Source organism: Vipera berus (genome assembly GCF_964194415.1).
Source record: "Vipera berus genome assembly, chromosome: 1".
NCBI lineage: Eukaryota > Metazoa > Chordata > Lepidosauria > Squamata > Viperidae > Vipera > Vipera berus.
In genome coordinates this window covers 178,291,052-178,314,222 of record NC_138202.1, presented here as the reverse complement: position 1 = coordinate 178,314,222, position 23,171 = coordinate 178,291,052, and the positions used below count along the sequence as shown (strand labels likewise).

Genomic DNA, 23,171 nt, shown 5'->3' with positions numbered 1-23,171 from the left:
TATTTCTTTCATATCCTATATCAAAATGCAAATGAGATGCTGCAGGAAAAACAATGACCTCCAACTTTCCTAGGTCCGTCCCCAGCAATTCAGTAACACTTTCTGCAAGCTTGTATTATCTAGCTGACTGCTGATCTCAGAAAGAGAAGCAGGTCAGATCTTATTAATACTTGAGCGGGAGATTGCCAGGCAAAAATATATTTTATATATATCAGTCTCCCTTTAATTCTTTGTTAGCAATCGAAAAAATTTACACAAATATGAGCTGTCACTGTGTGACTACAGCCTGTTGATGGCCTTGGGTTAGGCTGAAACAGGAAATAAGATTTGCCCCGTGTCCACACTATGTAAAAAACAACTACTGTATGTCCCAGTCTATGAAGTCCTCAGGAGTCAAGCTCAACTTGAGAGATTCTTACCTTTACCCTGTATTCTTATTAGCTTATATACACTAACCTGAACTAAATATTCCTTAATATGCTATAGTCATTAGTTGTGATTACTGCAATGCATCATATACTGATTGTCTTTGAAGAATTTAGAAACTTGTTTAGTCCAGTATAGAAACAAAGGACCTAATTGGAGCTGTTTGTTGGGGATACATAATATTCATTTCCTAAGAGCTGCACTCATTTCCAGTTTGCTTCTTGGAAAAGTTTCACATCATGTCAAAAGTATCTTGTAGTCAAATGATTAAAAAAACACACAACTTCTTCCCATTTGAGATTGTCATTTTATGTCTGGAAGGAAGCTTTTCTTCATAACTGGAATATGGGAGAAAAGTCCTTCCTTTTGGCTCCATCCAACCCAGAGACTAACTTCAGTTCCTTTCTACACAGCATTAAAAAACTTAACTATTTACCTACAATTTTCTGTTTGCCTGCTGATTTCTTTTACACTCTTAGTATTTTATTTGCTGCTTTGAATGAGATTATTAAACAGCAAGAGTGATATGCCAAGAATAACTAAATTCTTAAGAAATACATAGGACAAATGGCTTTCCTAGTTTTCACAGACCCATTCAAAAATGCTAGGGATTGAACATGTATGTTTTGCATGTAGAGGACCATATTGATTTATAATCCTTCTCCAACAAGTAGGGATGAAAAAAAAAAGTCTTTTAAATGTTCCTTTCAAAAAGTTAAATTAGTAAAGTCCGATATCAGTGAAAAGAGCCTTTTTTTAAATAGGCATTTAATTTCAGTAAGAGAAAGGAGAAATCCAGACTGGATTACTTTCCATGGAAGGATAATGAATAAAGACTGTATTCCACAGAAAGATAAAGAGTGCAACTCGCAGTGAGCACAGACATTACATTTTCAAAGGACTTACTGACTTCCAGGAGAGAAATGTAAGCAACTGTTTTATAGTTCTATACATTGCCAAGGCACACGTATGGATATTGGACAATGAGAGGAAAGAATGACACAGATACCAGCTGCAGCAATGTGAAGCCTACACCTGCACGTAACCTTGTAAGAGCGAGTAATTGCAAACTCTGCATCTGGTTCTATCTCAAGGGAAATACTGAAAATGGGAAGGTGATTTCAGAAAACAAAAGCCTCCAACTGAGAAGATTAATTTCATACAGTAGCACTGAAGAGATTGATTGGACACTAGGTGTGTATGAGTGTGTTCAAGAGAAAGAACATGACTGCAACAAATCTCAGAGTGGTTATGAACATGAATTAATGAATTATTTCCAGGTTTGGAATAGCGGACAAATTTATGCGAGTCTATCAGTTGGGTTACTCAATTCCCTTTGTTCAAAGATTATTTAATACCCTCTCGGTGCTATAGTAAATAATATTGTAGGGACCATTTGTTCCCTTATGTCACTCATTTAAATCTTTTTTGTTTAATGGCTGGAGAAAAGCAGAATTCTAGATGGACTTTTAAAATTCCTCTTTAAACTTAAGCAAACTTCTAAAGATCGGGCAGATGTTTTGTATAGGCACCTACAAATGATTTTCTACAATGACAATTCTCTCTTAGCCTTCTCAGATTTACCTTAGTGTCCTTTAGACTAAAAATTCTGTTCTTGTACCAAAGAAGGACTTAAGGTAAAGGTAAAGGTTCCCCCGCACATGCGTGCTAGTCGTTTCCAACTCTAGGGGCCGGTGCTCATCTCCGTTTCAAAGCCGAAGAGCCAGCGCTTGTCCGAGGACGTCTCCGTGGTCATGTGGCTGGCATCACTAGACGCCAAAGGCGTCCCTATTTTTCTACTTGCATTTTTACGTGCTTTCGAACTGCTAGGTTGGCAGAAGCTGGGACGAGTAACAGGCGCTCACTCTGCTACGTGGCACTCGGGATTCAACCCACCAAACTGTCAACCTTCGGATCAACAAGCTCAGCATCCTGACTTCCGGTGGTGACGCGATGCCGAAGACAGCCGTCTCTGGGCTGTCCGCTCCGCAGCTGTGTTTATTCCATCGAAAACAGCGCCGATCAGCTGTTTAGGTGGATCTGAAGCCCCCTCTTCGGGAGAAGAGGAGGGGGTGAGGCCCCAGGTAGGGGTTGAGCTCTCCGGGGCCGCCTGAGCTGAAAGTTTGGGCGGCTGAAGGATCGAGCCCCCCCGAAGCCTGGGTTAGCTCCGAGCTGCGCAGCGTCTCTGCTCCGTGATTTTTGGAGCAGAGCCAGGCGTTAGCAACCACCCCTGCCAGAAGGAAAGACTCTTGAGTATCAAGGTGCAGGCAGAGCGGTACAGGAGGTCAAGGTGAAGTGGACTTTTATCTTTACTCTCTAGCTCAATGGATTTTATAGCTTTAAAGTGAAAGTGCGCAACAAGTGAAAGTGGGAAAAGATGGCGGCTAAAACTTCCAAAGCTCTTCGGAGTGCGGGGGCTTCCCCGGTGCAACAGACTTCGTTGCAAGCTTTGCTTCCTCCTGCACCTCCTCCGGCATTGACGCTTAAGGATTTACAAGATGCCTTTGAAAAGCATTCGCAATTAATGTCAGATATGATGGATGAAAAGCTGGAAAAGCTGGAGGAGAAATTGGAGAAATTGGAGGAGAAGATGGAAGAGAAGTTTAGTGCAATGAGGGTAGACATTTTGTCTACAATTGAAAGTGTGGCTGAATGTGTGCAACGTTTGGATGAAAAAGTGGAGGATCTTAGTCAAAAGAACTCTATATTAGAAGTAAAGGTATTAGAGAATGAAAATATAAGGGACAAAATGGACGGAGAATTGAGCCTTGTTCAGTACCATCAGATGCAGTATGCTATTAGAATTAGGGGTTTAAAAGAGAACCCTAAAGAAGATTTAAAGCAGCTGATCTCTGAGGCTTTGGAAGCGGTATTGGGCCAGCCAGCATCTGAAATTGAGGGAAGTATGGATAAAATCTTTCGCGTAAATTCATGGATTGCAAGACAGAGGAAGCTACCTAGAGATGTGGTGGTCTACTTTACAAAGAGAGCAATTAGAGATGAAGTTATTCAAGCTGCTTACGATACTAAGTTTGTGGTTGCTGAGCAAGAAGTCCTGGTTTTAAAAGAGATTCCTCCAAAGATTTTAAGGAGAAGGAAAGATTTTGCATTCCTTGCACAGGAACTTAAGAAATGTGATATCAAGTTTAGATGGGAGATTCCAGTCGGAATGGTGGTGATGCACGAAGGTAAAAGACATCGTCTGGCTACTGTGACTCAGGCACGTGATTTTTACAGCAATGTGTTAAAAGCAACCCCCCTATCACTTCTGGAAGCTGCAAAGGGATATGGTGAGGGAAAGCCTCAAGATGCTGAAGGTAGACAGACAGAGGAGAATGGTGCTGGAGGGGATCAAGTTACAGTTTCATTGGCTGCTGCTGGAGAGCAGAGGATGACGCGTGCCGCCTTAAGACGAGCGAGACAAGAGCAAGAGCAAGACCAGCAGAAAGTTATGGAGCCTCCAAAGCGTACTTACAGTGAAGCTGTGGGAGGGGCGCGGCCCAAAGAAGTTACAGGGGTCATTGCAGACGTACTCCAAAAGCTTCGGGACGCCAAGAATGGCGACTAAATTTCTAACTTGGAATGTTAATGGATTAAATTCACCACAGAAGAGAAAGAAAGTTTTTCAATATTTAAAACAATTTAAGACTGATGTTATTTGTTTGCAAGAAACGCATATTAGGGTTATGGACCAAAAGTACTTATCGAACTCAAGGTTGGGTACGCAATTTGTTGCTTCTGCGATGAACAAGAAAAATGGAGTGGTTGTCTACGTTAAAAGTACTCTAACAGCGGAATTAATTGAAGTAGATAAGCAAGGAAGATATGTTATGATAGATTTGCTGCTAGAAGGTAAAAAAACGCTTTTAGTTGGATTGTATGCTCCTAATCAACAACAAGCTGACTTTTTTAACTTACTACACACAAAGGTTACCCAATTGGATTATAAATCTTTTATTTTTATGGGAGATTGGAATGGTGTCCTAGATGTGTTGTTGTTGTTGTTGTTAGTTGCGAAGTCGTGTCCGACCCATCGCGACCCTATGGACAATGTTCCTCCAGGCCTTCCTGTCCTCTACCATCTTCTGGAGTCCATCTAAGCTCACGCCTACTGCTTCAGTGACTCCATCCAGCCACCTCATTCTCTGTCGTCCCCTTCTTCTATTGCCCTCAATCTTTCCCAGCATTAGGCTCTTCTCCAGTGAGTCCTTCCTTCTCATTAGGTGGCCAAAGTATTTGAGTTTTAGCTTCAGGATCTGGCCTTCTAAAGAGCAGTCAGGGTTGATCTCCTCTAGGACTGACCGGTTTGATCGCCTTGCAGTCCAAGGAACTCGCAGGAGTCTTCTCCAGCACCATAGTTCAAAGGCTTCAATTCTTTGGCGCTCAGCCTTTCTTATGGTCCAGCTTTCACTGCCATACATTGCAACTGGGAAGACCATAGCCTTGACTATACGCACTTTTGTTGACAGGGTGATGTCTCTGCTTTTTAGTGTGCTGTCTAGATTTGCCATGGCTTTCCTCCCAAGGAGCAAGCGTCTTTTAATTTCTTGGCTACAGTCCCCATCTGCAGTGATCTTCGAGCCCAGGAAAATAAAATCTGACACTACCTCCATTTCTTCCCCATCTATTTGCCAGGAATTGAGAGGGCCAGATGGCATGATCTTGGTTTTCTTAATGTTTAGTTTCAACCCAGGTTTTGCACTCTCCTTCTTCACCCGCAACACAAGGCTCTTTAGTTCTTCTTCACTTTCTGCCATTAGAGTGGTATCATCTGCATATCTTAGGTTGTTGATGTTTCTTCCGGCAATCTTAATTCCAACTTTTGATTCATCTAGCCCTGCCTTTCTCATGATGTGCTCTGCATATAAGTTAAATAGGCAAGGCGACAGTATACAGCCTTGCCGGACTCCTTTCCCAATTTTGAACCAATCAGTGGTTCCTAGATGTACAGATGGATAAAGCTGGTTTTTTCAAGCATGTCCCGAGTCATGCTAGATTGCCTAAATCTTTTTTTGAAATGAAGGATGATTTGGAATTGCGAGACATTTGGCGCGATACACATTTACACGAAAAGGATTATACTTTTTTTTCTGATAGACATCAATCTTTTTCTAGGATTGACTTTATTTTATTGACCAATGACTTTTTTTCTAGGATTAAGAAGGTAAAGATCTGTGCAAGAACTATTTCTGACCATAGTCCAGTTTGGTTAGAGATCAACAAGGACAATAGGGATAGGCGCTCTTGGCGCGTAAATGAGAACTTGTTTAGAAATCAGAGAAATGTGGAAGAATGTAAACAGCAGATGAAGGATTTCTTTGAAATTAATATGAATAAGGATACCTCTATGGACATGGTTTGGGATGCTAGCAAGGCTTACATGAGAGGGGTGTTGATATATATGAACAATAAATATAGACGTACTTTGGAAGTCAGAAGGAAAGAACTGGAGAATGAAATTAGGGAAAAAGAAAAGGCCCTAATTTTGAACCCATTGGATGTGAAGATTAAGGAGGTCATTAACCTATTAAGAGGACAATTTGATAAGTTGATGGCTGACCAAGTGGCAACTAATTTACGGTTTGCTAGGCATAATACTTTTTGCAATGCTAATAAGCCAGGCAGATGGCTAGCCTACAGGTTAAGGAAAAAGCAAAGGGCTTCTAATATAGACAAAATTGAATATAAGGGAAAGGTTGTGTTTCAACAGGATTTTATTAAGGAAGCCTTTGTGGATTTTTATTCTAAACTATATGCTAAGGAGAAGATTAATGAAACAGACATTGATGTATATTTGAAGAATGCTAGCATCCCGGTTCTTACGCAAGAACAAAAGGAGGAGATTAATCAATTGATAACAGAAGAAGAAATTCTTATAGCAATTAAGGAACTGAAGGTGGATAAAGCGCCAGGTACGGATGGTCTGACTGCGGCTTATTACAAAAATTTACAATTGGAGCTGATAAAGCCGTTAAAGGAATTGTTTCAGACAATTCAGAGAGGGGGAAAGGTGCCTCCGTCTTGGAGAACTGCTTTTATTTCTTTGATTCCGAAGGAAGATCAAGATGCTACTCAAGTAAAAAACTATAGACCGATATCACTTTTAAATACAGACTACAAGATATTTGCCAAGGTGTTAGCTAATAGACTGATGAGGGTTCTGCAACAGGTGATTCATGGGGATCAAACCGGGTTTATTAGTGGTAGACAAATGAAAAATAATGTGAGGCATATAGTTGATGTGGTGGAGTTTTTGGAAAGGAACAACCAGATCCCTGCGGCGCTAATTTTTCTAGATGCTGAAAAAGCCTTTGATCAATTGAATTGGCAATTTTTGATGAAAGTTTTAGATAAAATGAATTTTGGGGATAAATTTTTGCAACCAATTAGGGCATTATATCAAAAACAAACTGCCCGAATAATAGTTAACAATAGTTTGACTGAAGTATGCAATATTGAAAAGGGCACAAGACAAGGGTGTCCGTTATCACCTTTATTATTTGTTTTAACATTGGAGATATTATTGGTAAAAATACGGAATTCGGAAAAAATTAAGGGTATTCAAATTAGAGATCAGGATTATAGACTGAGGGCGTTTGCAGACGATCTGGTTGTTACGGTGACTCAGCCAGAAAACTCTGTTGTGGACCTGATGGAGATAATAATGCAATATGGGAAGGTTTCTGGATTTAAGGTTAATGCACAAAAAACTAAAATTTTGGCCAAAAATATGACAGTAACGCAAAAAGCCCTTTTAGAAGGATTAACCGGATTTGAGATTGTTAAAAGGGTCAAATATTTGGGGGTGTATTTGTCACCCTCTAATACAAAGTTATATAAATATAACTATGAAAAGTTATGGGGAAAAATTCAAAAAGAATTGGAGAGCTGGGAAAAACTGCAATTGTCTTTGTTGGGAAGAATTGCAGCAGTGAAAATGAATGTCCTGCCTAAATTTTTATTTTTATTTCAAATGATACCGGTCCTTAAAAAAGATTCTAATTTGGAAGAATGGCAACGGGGTATCAATAAATTTGTCTGGGCAGGGAAAAGGCCACGAGTTAAACTTAAGATTATGCAGGATACTCGTGAAAGAGGTGGTCTTAAAATGCCTAATCTTAAATTATGAAGCTGCTGCGTTATCAGGAATAAGTGATTGGATTAATTTGACACAAGAGAGATTATTAAATCTTGAGGGCCACGACTTGTTATTTGGCTGGCATGCATATTTGTTGTATGATAAGAAGGTAGATAATGTGTTTAAAGTGCATATTTTAAGACAGGCATTGTTGAGAGTTTGGAAGAAGTATAGACATAAGCTAGATTACAAGATGCCGTTGTGGGCAATCCCAAAACACGCAATAGAAAACATAAATGTTGGCTTCAAACATGATGTGACTATGTATAAGGAGATTTTAAGTTTGGAAAGAAATGTCTGGTGTTTGAAGCCGTACAATCTCTTGCGAGATGAGAAGATCGTTCAAACTTGGTTTCAATATACTCAGTTACGGGCCAGGTGGAAAGAAGATCAGAAAATTGGTTTTGCAATGACTGATGGAAATTTGATAAAGCAAATTAGAAATCAGGGTCCAGCACATATTAAACGGATATATCTTGCATTGATAGAAATTGATTCAGAAACAGAACTTGTTAAAGACTGTATGATAAAATGGGCTCAGAATATTCAAGAAGTTATTACAATGGACACGTGGGAAAAGATCTGGGTGAGGAACGTAAAATTCACGCAAGCCCAAAACCTAAGAGAGAACTTTTATAAAATGTTTTATAGATGGCATCTAGACCCTAAAAAGCTTGCAAGTATGTATCCGAATTATCAGCCTAAATGTTGGAGGTGTGGAGGCGAAGACGCAACGTATTTTCATATATGGTGGACCTGCAAAAAGGTTAAGGCTTTTTGGATAAAAATTTGGTGGAATATGCAGAAGATCTTTAAGCAAAGGATAAAGTTTTGTCCGCAACTGTTTTTGTTGGGCATAATTACAGAAGCTACTGTGGTGGACGTTAAGTTGATGCTGAACTTAATCACAGCAGCAAGACTTTTAATAGGTCAATATTGGAAAAAGGAGGAACTGCCGACTATAGAAGAATGGACTCTAAAGGTTTCTGACCTGGCGGAAATGGCAAAGATTTCGGCTTACCTGAAAGATCATTCGCAAGAACGTTATATTATGGAGTGGAAAAAATGGATTGAATATATCCAGAACAAATATGGGACTAAAAAGTTTCATTTAGCATTTGAGTAAGTTTCCTTTTCTGTTTTTTTTTCTTTTTATATGTAATACTAATATTGCTTGTAATTATTTTATATGAGCTAGAGGGTGATAGAATTAATAGTTTATTGTTGTTAGCGTATGGATGCTTGTGATTGTTCTTTGTTCTTATACCCTGTATTTAGCTCTGGGAAGTCGGGGGGGGGGAGGGGGGAATGGGTGGGAGGGATAGGGAGGGTTAGGTAGGGGTGGGGGGAGGGGGGGATTGTTAAAGATAAAATGTACTGTAAAACTTTTCAATAAAAAAAACACAAGCTCAGCGTCCTAACCCACTGAGCCACCGCATCCCTAAGAAGGACTTAGAAGAATAAAAATATTGATTTTTTTTTAAATCAGCATTTTTTTTGCTAGAGTGTTGGCCAGGTTTCCTTGGGAGATATATCATATTAATACTGATCATTAAAAGCCTTGGTGACTGACCTCTGCTTCTAGTGAAGAGTCTATTTTGGGCATGAATACTTTGCTTACCTGAGATGACTCTGACAAAATTATCGTTTGAACTAAAGCAGTTTACAACAAAAGTGAAAATGAAGCGCAAATGAAAGCAACAACTTTTGAGAAAGCAGAACTGTGATTTCATCACATACTGTACTCGGGATAAAAATCCCTTGTCTGAGGTGTCACAGATGAAAGGAGAAAATGGTACTGCATTTCTTAACAGGGAAGTTCTCCAACTATGTCCAGGGGCCAAAGGGACATTGCAGAATTGGCCAGACCTGATGTTATTATTTTTTCTATGTGAAGAGATTAAATATTGCTTGACAATCTTCTGCAGTGCTTGCCTTGGAGAGCCTCAGGGCAAAGAATCTCTCTCTCCTACAAATCCTTGGCTTTCACATTTCTATTTTCCCTTTCTTCCTGGAAATTAAATAACACAATCCAGTATGAGAATGAGTATCCATCACTCTTGTGCCCTTGGGAAGATCTGACTTAGCAAAAGGTTTCCCACAAAATGTTGCCAAATGATGACTGCAAACTTTGATTAATATAAGGTCACATGACTGGCTTGATTGAATCCTGGTTGTTTTCTTTGCAGCTTTTATATAACAACTGAGAACTCCCAGAGCATTAGCAACCTTGCTCTGTTAACCCTGTTGTGAGTTAGACTACTACAATTTAACAAACCCAATACTCCAAGGAAGCCTCCAATATGAAAGTTGAAATCACATTCATACAGCCTAATTTTTAAAGCGGGAGTACAGAAGTTAGGAACAATTTGCTCTCTCCAGCTACAACTGGTATATTTATTCATTCACCAATTTATTTACCACATTTAAATTCCATTTTTCCAATTAAAAACACATTTAAAAGATAACAAGCTTATTAAAAACAGATTTAAACATACAATCTATACTTAAACTTATGGAGTTTTTTTTTAAACCATATAGTGTATAATTTAAAACATCGCTTGTTCAGAAATGTGAGAACTAATAGGAGACCAACTAAATAAAGCCAGCAAAAGCTAGAAGAAAACCATGTTTTTATCTTATGCCTGGAAACAGAGGTAGTTCAAACCAGACTGACTTCAAGCACCAAGGAAGGAATTTTATGGGAGAAGCCACAAAATGACCTGCTTTTATGTGGATCCTAGGTGAACTTCATAAAAGGAGAGAAGCCTCTTTATCGTTCTACATGCTGCGCAAGTTTAAGAGAAAATTAGGCTCTCTGTTAAGTAGTTTGCTTCCACATTGTTTAGAGTTTAAACATCCTATCCAACATCTTGTATGCTCCTGGAAACAAATAGACCATTATGTTTTGACTTACAATGATGTGAAAACTGAGGTCAGTGAATGTACCGCGGTATGTTTCAGAACAGTAAACACTTTAAAAGTGGTCCAGTAATGGCAGCCCAACAAGGTATATCCAACCATGAAACTAGGATACTTATCTTGCAAAATCTGAGTGAGCTTCCCCCTCTCTCACTTTATCTTCATATGAACTAGGGTGGACATTTACTCAAACTAATTTTTTGATCTAGGTTTAGCCCCTCTTATGTGACCTCAAAAGATAGCAATAATTTACAGGGATCTAATTATTTCAGCCAATGTGCAGGTTCCCTCCAAAGTACTAAAATAATATCATTGTGATGGCATGTGGTTAATACTTTGGGAGATTGGGTGAGAAGATGCTGTCTAGGGAATGGTCAGATGATACCCTGCAACTGGATAGCGAATGGGACAAGAGGTGCAGAAGAGATCCTTCCTGTTTCTTGGGTCATAAAGTAGTTGGTGGGAAACTTATACTTTCAGACTTGAAGATTGTGTTAATGTAACTTTACAATAAAGCAGAATTCGCTCTTCTGGCTGTTTCTCCTGTCTAGTCTTCCTGGTAAGATTGATATTCATCAAACTACTCTATCAGGACTGGATAAGCATAACTAAGCTCTTTGACAAAGACCCATCTTAACTTTGAGACAGGCCACCAAATAATATGTACTCCAACCTATAATGTACTTTTTCCATGTGACACTGTGCCGGCCCTTTGAGATAGGCCAGGTCAGAAAAAAAAATGCCACCAAGGCTACAGCAACTCTGCTTCATTGTTATAGGTTATGATAACAGACTCTTGAAAGCCTGATGGAATTTCCATATTCCCTCTCTTAGAGCAAAGAGAATAAAGGTAAGATTATCTTGGGGGTTGTTTTTTTCCTGGTCCCCTCTAATTTCCGAGGGCTAAGTTGATGTTTATTTAAACACTCTTGCATTCCTTCTTCAAGGTTATCTCTGTATTTCTCCATACACTCTGTCTGAGGCTCTGGATGGACTGAGTGTGTGAATATAATGACAGCCATATATTCTTGTTGGCTGACTTAAAATACATGTACACATCACAAGAGTTTCTCTTGAACTATGTTGTCCAGACTGGAAAAAAGTAAGATAGTTGAAAAGGCAGCATCCACAAGCCACATATCCCATCAGAAACACCAGATGACTGAGCTTGTACTCCATGGCAGAAAACTATGCATCAGCAAAAGTAGGATATATTGTCATGCCGATTCTCTATAAGCACCAAAGTCATACAAGCTGACTGTATAACTGATTTTTCAGAAAAAAAAAGAACCTAGATACTGTTGCTGATAGAGGCTGGAATTGGAGGAAGTGAGCTTTGCTTTGTCTTAGAAAAATCAGGAAAAGGGCCACTTGATCTTTCTTTCCCAAATTCCTTCGATTATGTCCAGCTCCTGGTGCCTCTAGAAATTTTCCTTCTCCTATTTATTTCTTTACTGTCATATACCATTCCAAAATGTATTTTGAAATAAGCTAGTTACCATGTTAGGGCTAAAAAAATGGAACTCTGGTGTTTTATGATAATTGGAATAGTAGTGTTCAGAAATAAAGTGTATTGCTTGAACAAGCTTATGTAAAGTCAAAGCTACCGTCAAAGTGGGACACAAGAGTTGAGATGTTGAAGAACTGAATGGGAAATAACAGTCAAATGGGACATGCACAGCTGGGGAGCATATTCAGTTTTTATGTCCTATAATGGTGCACATATAAAAGAAATGAAAATGATGGAATGGAAAAGTAATGGACATGAAGAAGAGACTGAAAAAAGTGGAGTGGAGAATAGAAAAGTATAAGCATAGGGGTAGCAATAGGATTGAAAGGAAAGAATGGGAACAGGGATGTGATAGGGACTGAGTTTTAGGATTTTGTTTTTCACACAACAGAAGAAACCAGTAAGTTGTTGCAATGAATAATGAACCAGTGGAACATGCCTCTCTAATGGATAGTTGCATTTTAACTGTTACCCATCACCTGAGACAAGGGGGAAAGCTATAGGGATACAAATGACACATGAGCAAAGTAAATATAGTTCTCCTGATACTAAATTAGTGAACTGTAGCCAACCTCATCACAGATGTGAATATAAGAAACAGCATGGAATGCCAAATGCTCTTTAAATAAGATAATGCTTTTTAACTACATCAAAGTATATTTAAAGAGCATTAAAGCCTGGGAAACGTTCTCTCTTAGGAGAGATTCCAAAATCCAATTAGATATTCTTAATGCCACCTAATATAAATTTAAACCATTAGACAAATTTTGTGGGAAACAGGTGACATCTATCAAAAAAGCATACAGTAATGCAAAATAGTATTTGTGTATGTGTTTCTGTCTCTATATGATATATACAAAACTAAAACCAGTTCTGAACCATTTTTAAAAAGTGTACCATATCTGAAAAATGGTGGCCATTATTGCAGAACATAAATCACACAGAATAAATTTCTTTCTCTTTTGCTCTCTTCCCCTTTTTAATACTCTCTTTTCTTTTTCAGACACTACAAGTTGCCAGAGATCACTCCTTCCAGAGATCTATGCTGCTTGTTTAGAGAGAACTTTGTGAAGAACCAGTTTAGTGTAGTGATTAAGGCACCAGGTTAGAAACTGGGAGATCATGAGTTCTAGTCCACCTTAGGCATGCTGGGTAGCCTTGGGCCAATCAGACTCTCTCAGCCAACCTACCTAAACTAACACAATATCATAGAGAAAGAAAAACAAGAGAGCCCAGATAAAACCAGGATAAGGTGGTATTGAATCAGCCAGCATCCGAAATAAAAGGAGGCATGGATAAAGTGTTTCGTGTGAATTCATGGATTGCTAGACAGAGAAAGTTGCCTAGAGATGTGGTGGTTTATTTTGCAAAAAGGGAAATTAGAGATGAAGTTATACAAGCTGCCTATGATACTAAAGTCGTGATTGCTGATCAAGAAGTTCTGGTTTTAAAAGAAATTCCTCCAAAGATTTTAAGGAGAAGGAAGGATTTTACATTTCTTGTGCAAGAGCTCAAGCAACGAGATATAAGGTTCAGATGGGAGATCCCAGCTGGGTTGATGGTGATGCATGAAGGTAAAAGGTACCGTTTGGTTACTGTGATGCAAGCGCGTGATTTTTACAATAATGTTTTAAAAGCAACCCCATTAACACTTCTGGAAGCTGCAAAGGGATCTGGAGAAGGAGAACATCAAGAGGCTGAAGATGGACAGACAGAGGAGGAGATCAAGTTATAACACCTTTGGATGATCCCAGAGAACAGAGGGTGACGCGTGCTGCTTTAAAACGATCAAAAAAGATAAAAGAACAAGAACAGCAGAAGTCTGTTCTTTCACAACGTACTTACAGCCAAGTAGTGGGAGGTGGGAAAAGATTTGGGTGAGGAATGTAAAATTTAAACAAGTTTGAAATCTAAGAGAGAATTTTTACAAAATGTTTTATAGATGGTATTTAGATTTTAAAAAGCTAAGTATGTATCTGAATCATTAGCCTAAATGTTGGAGGTGCGGTGATGAAGACGTAATATATTTTCATATATGGTGGACTTGTAAAAAGGTTAAGGCTTTTTGGATAAAAGTCTGGTGGAACATACTAAGTTGATGTTGAATTTAATTACGGCAGCAAGACTTTTGATAGGTTAGTACTGGAAAGAGGAACTGCCGACCATAGAAGAGTGGGCTTTAGAGGTTTCCGACTTGGTTGAAATGGCGAAGATTTCGGCCTATTTGCAAGATTACTTGCAGGAACGCTATATTATGGAAGGGAGAGAATGGTTTGAGTTTATCCAGAATAAGTATAGGGTTAAGAAGTTTTATATTTGAATAAGGCTTCTTTCTTTGTTTCTTTTTCTATATTAGTTTTTTTTATATATATTTAATATTACTAAGGTTTGTTTTATCCTATATAAGCTAGAGAGTGATAGATTTTAGAGTTTATGGTTGTTAGTATATGGTTGTTTATGATTGTTTTTTTTTATATATACCTTGTATTTAGCTCTGGGAAGTCGGGGAGGGGGGGAGGGGGGGAGGGGGGGGAGGAAGGGGGGGGAGGGAGAAGGGTGGGGGAGGGGGGATTTTATAAGGGAAAAATTGTATGTTAAAACTTTTCAATAAAAAAAAAAAACAGGATAAGGTTGCATAAACAACTCTGTGACAAACCGAGATTGTGAATTTAAAAAAGGACACATAACCAAAGCAGAATACTGGCAAATAGCAAGGATGGAGTCAGGAAAGCTAAGGCTCAGAATAAATGAAGACTTGCAACAAATGCCAATAATAATAATAAAAAGTTTCTTTCAATGTGTAAGAAACAAGAACAAACTCAAGGAAATGATTGGTCCACTAGTGGGAGAAGATGGTAAGGAGGACAAACCTTATGGCCTTCTTTGACAAAGTGATTAAATTAGTGGATCAGGGAAATTCTGTGGACATATTTAGACTTAAATAAGGCATTTGACAAAGTAGACCTCAGCCTACTTCTTGGTAAGATAGAACAATCTGGTATAGAGAGCATCACCACCAGATGGAATAGCTGATCAACCGCACTCAGCAAATGATCCTTAATGGGACTATATCTACATGGAAGGAAATTCAGTGGGGTACCTCAGGGTTCTGCCTTAGGCCCAATACTCTTATCAATAAGCTAAATGAGGGGATAGAAGGGGAACTCATTAAAGCTGTAGATCTGACATGTCAAAGTCGTGATGTCACGTGACGTCGTGTAATGTATTGGGACTGTTTTGCCATTGCCGGCAATGGGGTAGGTGTGGCTTCTGTGTGATGCATCCGGCCCATGGGCCGGCAGTTTGACACCACTGCTGTATATGATACCAAGCTAAGGGAAATAGCTAACACCTTGAAAGATAAACTCAAGATTCAGAAGGACGTTGACAGACCTGAACACGGGGCCCTATCCAGCAAAATGCAATTCAGTGGTGAGAAAAATAAGGTCCTACACGTAGGAAAGAAAAACCAAATGCACAGGTATAGAATAGATAGTACCTGGCTCAACAGTAGTAACTGTGAGAGGGATCTAGGTGGACCACCGCTTAAGTATGAGCCAGCAGTGTGCTGCAGTTGCAAAGAAAGCCAAAGCAGTTCTAGGCTACATCAACACTGGGATATAATATCAAGATCAGGTGAAGTGATAATGTCTCTTGGGGTAACATCATCATAGCATATTTTTCCAGTACTTGAGACGCTTTCACAGAAAAGAGGGGATTGACCTATTCTCAAAAGCACCTGAGGGTAGGACGTTAAGTAATGGGTGAAATATCATTAAAGAGAGATCCAACCTAGAACTAAGGAGAAATTTCCCAACGGTGAAAACAGCTTGCCTCTAGAAATTGTGAGTGCTCCATCACTGGGGTTTTCAAGAAGGGATTGGACAACCATATGTCTATAATGGTAAAAGGTCTCCTGCCCAAGCAAGGGGCTGGACTAAAAGACCTCCAAGGTTCCATCCAACCTTGTTATTCTATGTTCTGTGTTCTACCTCACAGGTTGTTACTGTGGGGAATTTAGGAGAAAGGAGTATTATGTTTGCTCACTGTCTTGAGCTATTTACTGAAAAAAAAATAAAGGCAGGTAAAAAAAGGTAAGCTTTCAATTAGGTCAAAGGCACATATGACCTTATGACCAGAGGTTGCCCAGCCCTAAATGTGACTGAAACATTCGGGCTTTGAAACTTTCCTTCCTTGGTGAGAATGTAGACTGCAGAACCATGATATTTCAGATGTGTGCTCCAATGAAAGTCTAAAACTGACTTATGGAATCAGTTGCCGGTTGAGCTCCGGACGGCGCCTGACCTTCGCTCCTTCCGACGCAATCTGAAGACCTATTTATTTGAACAAGCCGGCCTGGCCTGATGGGGGATGTGTTGGGGTTTTTATTGCGGTTTTTTTATACTATTATTTATTGTTTTAGCTCAGGCTTATATTTAATTCTCTTTTAACTTTTGTACTTGGTATTTTATATGTGCCCTGTTCACCGCCCTGAGTCCTTCGGGAGAAGGGCGGTATACAAATATCATAAACTTAAACTTAAACTTAAACTTAAAATGTGGTAGATGTTGACATTCATTTAATAAGCACACACCTCACCAAATTAGATATTCCCCCAGTGAATGCTGATAATCATATGTAGATAACTTTCCACATTTTCTTGAATACTATAGACTTCTATTGAAACTTTTGCATGAGAACATTGGCATTCCAATTGTAGTCACTTTATTATTGTTTACTAAAGTTTGAAAGTGGCAAAGGTTTGTCAACAGAACATACAAAATATGGCAAAAGTAGAAAAGTAGAATTAATATTGAATTAATAACAAAATTAATTACCATGATTTTTTTTAGTTCTTTTGATCTAAAAGAGAAGGTTTGAGACATGACAGAACCCTTGGGACAGTTGGATTACTCACATCACCAAGAGTGGTATGCCTCTTTTCCATCAAAGTGTTTACTAATTATAATTCCATAATTAGTACAATTTAAACAAGAAATTAATTTGCCATATAGGTAGAAAACTTCTGTAGTTTTAACAGTAGATAAAATCTGAAAAAATAAATAGCAGGAAAATATGAACAAAGAGGTACCATAAATATGTAAGACAGCTGGACTCTTGGGGGGGGTGTGCTTTGTTTGAACATAAAATCCCTCAGTATTGCTGAGAATTTTGCATTGACTTAGAAAACTACCTTTTCTTCCTTCTGACCATATATATTCATGGAGCAGTATGTTAGGCAGATATAAACTATCTGTATTTCCATGTTTTTAGTTTCCTTTTTTAACGCTGCTACTTATTGTTCGATTCTACTTTGACTTTCACCAAACTTTGGTCACGTAAAGTCATGGTTCATATTATTTGTAATTTCCAAATAAAATTATTCTGTACTTTAGGATTTGCTAAAAATCTTTCCTGGCACATTTAGTTTGAGAAGCTGGGGACAGCGACAGTAAGTGAGGAGCTAAATTAGAAAAACGTGCTTACACTATGACCATAAGAGCTGAACTAATTAAATAAATGTGCATGTTTGTGTGCATGTATATATGTGCACTATGGCTTTTCATTGGACTTTGCTTATAGTACAACTATTTGTTGTTTGTTTCCAGAATCTTTGTGAAACAAGATTTATAGAGTTTTGGCTCTTCAGAAAAGTTGGAATATCTTCTTAAAAATGAAAGCAGACATTTGGTTCACATGAGCTGAGAAATGGTGTGATAGCAAAGAAAGCACAATCTTAGTTTGGGAAGGAGAATATAATTGATTCATGAGGACTACTCTATTTAATTATTTGTTATAATTCTACTATTAAATGAATGTTTCAATAAATATTAACAACAAAGTAACATGTATATTAGGCCTGACATTTCTGACCCTACAGAAGTGAGCAACTGCCTCTGGGCCCGTATATTATTGGGATGACAAGTTTCTGAAATAATGTCTTGGATGTGTAATTTAGAAAAAGGTGCAAACTGTACCTTATGAATGCTGAACATTCTCATTTATGCACGTTTGCTCTGAATTTTATGGACTGAGTTTAGAATGAGTGAACAAAGGCTCTCCTTTATGCTTCCTGGAGTGAGTTTCCTTTCCTTGGTGGCTTATTGTTGTTAAGAATATTAGTGTAAGGGGGGGATTAAGAAAAATTATTACTATTGATTCTCAGACACAAATAACAATATCGAAAGTTTGTGTCCCCTCTATGTTTTGTATTATAATTCTCATACTTTCTGAAAACAGTCATTTTCTTTGAAATGCATCAGGATTACCAGAATTCCCAACTAATTTAATGTGGGCATTGTGGTGGCTGGGAATTCTGAAAGCTGTGGTCCCAAAATCCACAGGCATGGATTGCCTTCAACCAGTTTGGATTTTTTTCGGGAGGAGGGTGAGTCCAAGTCAGGTGCCTTGACTAGTCCCTGCAATTTTCTTGGTAAGACTTAGGAAGTGGTTTGGTCTTGCCTCCTTCCTATAGATGAGAGAGAATGACTGGCCCAAGGTCACCCAGATTCCTGTTCTATTCCTAAGGCAGGAATAGAACTCACGGTCTCCCAGATTTTAGCCTGACAACTTAACCTCAAAACTCTCTGTCTTGGAAAATATAGGGTTAGAAAGTTATAGCAATCCACTTCATTAGCGGAGATTTACTCAATTATTTAGCTATGGGGCTACAGTAGGAATGCCTTGGCTGTGAAAAATGAAATTTCCTTCAAAAAACTCTAGAGCAATTGATGTGGGACTGTGATTGCCACTGTTCCCAGCAGCCCCCTTGTCCTCCACAAAGGATGTCTCATTCAGCTCTGCTAAAGTGGCTAAACTTTCATAGAGCAAGCTTCCTCAGCATCACATCCTTCCTTTACAGATCATGATTCTTGCTGACATGTTCAGTGATTGAAACTTCATCTCTCCCCCTCCCCACATTGGCTGTCTAAATTATTAACACAGCTATAAAGATGGCACTAAATCATCAGCAGAAGGGCAGCATAACAAAATTGCAACATAATCTCTCATTTCATTGCCAGATGTCTGTTCAATGCAGATTTTGTTAAACAGTGGAACAGTGGGAGGAGGAAAAGACTCCTTGATTGCCTGTGAAAAAACATTGTGTGGACACTTGTGTCTGCATTAAAGAGTGACTGTGTATAAATATACAATAAAGCTTACCTGGGTAAGGATGCATACTGTCTTTCTATGCCTTCAAACTGGAGGTGGTGTGGAGTCTCATCTGGACCTTTTCCAGACACCTGTGGAGAGCAGTATAATTAGTGATGAAGATCAATTATTCAACCCTGTTACTGAAAACGTTTCTCAAGAATGATAATCAAAAACAAATGAGGCTCTAGCATGCCAAAATCAACAGAGAAGAAATTCTGAGGCTCAAGAGAAATTCACATTTGATGTTATTACTATTTATAATAATTTTTAAAGAATCCTTCTTATTATTTCTTTTCCAAAAAAGATGCTGTGAAGTTGTATGGAACATATTTTTGAAAGGAATCAAGAAAAATATTGCATAAAATGAAGCCAGTTATTGATAACCATTCATAATTGGTCATGTTAAGATTTGGACCTAAATTAGCTTTATTGAAACTGTGGGACAGACTATAAAAGGAACACGCAAGTTCATGATTATCTGTTTACTAGGGCATAAAACATGATACTGTCTATATGATTGCAAGAGAACACTGAACCATTGTCTTCCAAAGCGCTAGAGGAATGTATGATAATTAACAAAAATATGAATCTATTCTTCACTTTGGCAGAAGTGTCATGAAGGAACAAATAAGAAAATAATTATGTTTGTTCATTATTGTGGAAGCATGTATTATTGTTTTACAACGACCCATCTTCCTGCTCTAAACCATATGTCCTGCAAAATGCAAAGCTGAAGAATGGATAAGACAGTTATATGTGAGGAAGAGTAAGTCGTTCAACAGAAGCACAAATCTCTGGTCATCCTCTCATAGCTACTTAAAGTGATTGCACCATGCAGTCCTATCCTCACAAGGAAAGCCTACCATCAAATTTAGATACACAAAACAAAAAAGGGTTTTCTCAATTTCATTTGTTCAATCAAAATATGTCTGCAAGAATAATTTATACCTCAAGTATATTTTTGTTGTCATTTTCTGTTTGTTCCTCCCTCCCTCCTTGAGCACACACATTGAGCCCAGCATACTGGCTGCAGATTTCTGGGAGTTGAAGTCTACACATCTTAAATTTGCCAAGGTTGAGGAATACTAATCTACAGTATGGAAAGCTAATAAAGCATTTATGAGATGTTATATGCTTCTTAGTAGAAATTATGTTTGATTCTTTGCAAGAATGGTTAATCCAGTTAACAGAGGATGCTCTGAGGTCTAAAATAATTTTGCACCTTAAAAGTAAATTTAACAAAGAATTTAAATAGACACAATTTCTGGACTAGAACTTAATACCCAGATTTGTACTCCATCCATAATTTTGGTAATTTTATGTATATAGTTCATATTTCAATTTCATGGTATACTTAAAGCAGAATAGATTCTGACTCAATGTATTGTAGCTTATAATTTTATGTGGTGATTTATATCATATTGACCACTCTTCTCACTATTTATCCTAGTTTAAACCTTAATGATTGTGGTCATTTAAAGCTATACATCAGGGGTGTCAAACTGCCGGCTCGTGGGCCAGACACGTCACCAGGAAACTGCGCCCACCCCATTGCCGGCAATGGGAAAAAAAGCTCCAATATTTTATTTATTTATTTTTATTTTAATCCCATTTATATCCCGCCCTTCTTCTAAGACTCAGGGCAGCTTACAATCTAAGCACAAATCAAATGTGCTTAGCAATAGCCTTCATTCTGTGTATATGTCTGTTTATTAGGGCTTTCACCCCCCCAAGCAGCATTATTACAAAGTCAGCTTATTGCCCCCAACAATCTGGGTCCTCATTTTACCTACCTCGGAAGGATGGAAGGCTGAGTCAACCTTCAATATGTCACATGATGTCATATGACATCACAAGTTTGACATGTCTGCTATACATGATATTCAGTCATTCATAATTTACTAATGCTATAGTGGAAAACTAATTTTAAATATCTCTTGCCTACCAATTTATGCATCATTTTATATGTTTTGTCTATATATAAATGAAGCATACTACATGGCATAATTGAAAACTATGGTTTGGTGCATGGACATCCAGTGGGAGAACGGATAAGGCACAAAATATGCACAATATTGCAATGCAAGCTCAGCCTCTTAAGTACTTGCATGCTATGTCAGAATGCAATTACTAAGGAGCACAACTTGTGATATCACAATACATGTTTCATCACTTTGGCATCTTTCAGGTTAGGAATGATCACTTAGGGGTCTGATAACCAGGGCTTATCAGTTTTCTTTGTCTGCCTCAGCTGCAAGAGGAGATGGGAAATTCTGCTTCATTTTTAAACAAATGCAGGTTACACATTTTGTCTCAACTCAAACAAATCACAGCTTTACTTTTTATAGCTTAGGATGACTTAAAAATGCATTTCCAGATGTGGGACTGTATTATTCTTGGTTGCTGATAGGAATTGTAAGCCAACAATATAAGGTTGCAAACTGGCTAAAAATTCTTTTCTGGATCAGAATTAAGATTAGTTTTGAGTCTGGACATAAAAAGAAACCATATCTAACTAAAAATGGATTTAGAAGCTGTCAAACTCTTCCTTATGTCAGAGTAGAAGAAAACAAGGAGGAAGGGCATGAGTTTATAGCCTCTACCTAATAGATAAACCATAATTTGGCGTTGTTTAAATCAGACCAATATTTGTGCTGAGATAGCCAAGTAATGAACCTGAAGTGGAAATGGATCTCAGGAGGATCCTTTGCTACAAGAAGTCTCTGGCTCCTGCTTGTAGCAGCATGGAGATTACTCCAGGCCCAGCTGAAGAAAGAGAAAAGAAGGACCTCTTACATAGCCACACAGTTTTCCCCTACAGATTTAATTTTAAAAAATTGAATTAAAATGAATTATTTTGTGAAGGCCATGGTGATTTAATGAAGCAGTCTTGTAGTCCAGTTTTGTTTCCTATTTTATTTAAGAGTGTGTGTGTGTGTGTGTGAGAGAGAGAGAGAGAGAGAGAGAGAGAGAGAGAGAGAGAGAGAGAGAGAGAGAGAGAGAGAGAGAGAGAAACTTGGATTGGACAAATACCTGGATAAGAGGCTATTCCCTCTCCCCCACAAACCCCCTGTTCATTACAAAATCTGACATTTGGCTTTTTTCCAACTCTGTATCTCCTCACAGTTTTGGATTTTTTCACTTACTCTTTTAAAATAAGGAGCAAAATACCAGTTTATTGTTGTTTACCAAAGCTAACTTATGTACTTCATATATGTCTTTTTTATTACTGTTGCTGTTATTCCTTGGGTGGAAGGAGAAGGAGAAGGAGAAGAAGGAGAAGGAATCCCCTTGCCAATCCTGTTTGTGTGCTCTAAGATACCGTTGCCATAGAAACTCACTGTGGATACAGTTTGTAAAAACTTGGCTCACTACAGCTGTGAGATTCTGTGCTGGGGGTAAAGTGGCCAGAGACCTCCAAGGGCAGGGAAAAGCTCTCCATCGTTCCTTCGAGAATCCACCAAGCCCTTCTTTCATTCACCATCTGTCTAAGACACAAGTCAAGAAGTGACCTCAGCAAATCAAGGGGAGGGGGAGGGGGGAGCTGACCTAATAAAACAAGAAGGGAAAAATGCATTTATGGAGGGAATGGGAAGCATATGCCTGCCTAGTTCTCATTACAGATACTTGTGCTAATAGATATTTTCATAGGCGTTTTTGAAATCCAAACAGGGTTCTCTCAGAGGTTGAGATCAAGCACACAATAGAAATTAGCATAATGAGATTCTAAACTCATTTTGTTTAGTGATTGCTGCTCTCCTACAGTAGCTCCTTCATGGAATGGATTAGCTTAAGCTTTGGATACGGGCTTTCAATTCACGGGAAGAGGCTGCTTATATGTAAAAATAAACAGAACTCTACAGACTGAATGCTCTACATCCAAACCATGCATAAAAATTAAAAAGTGCAAAGGTACATTATAGTGCAATTTTCGAGACCACATATTTTATATCCTGTTAAGAAATGTTTTCTATCTTGCTTCCTTGCAACCACTATTTCATCTAATTTCATTTACATTAT

At 38.3% G+C, this 23,171-nt stretch overlaps 1 protein-coding gene across 4 annotated transcripts in view; it reads right to left on the bottom strand.

Annotated features, from left to right (window-relative positions):
- PARD3B (par-3 family cell polarity regulator beta) overlaps positions 1–23,171 on the bottom strand; it is a 600,416-nt gene that overhangs the window by 34,774 nt on the left and 542,471 nt on the right. For all 4 annotated transcript variants that reach the window (XM_081312950.1, XM_081312947.1, XM_081312948.1 and 1 more), the window contains one exon: positions 19,161–19,240. In XM_081312950.1, the coding sequence (XP_081169076.1) occupies positions 19,161–19,240 (80 nt within the window). The remainder of the gene's footprint in view (positions 1–19,160; positions 19,241–23,171) is intronic.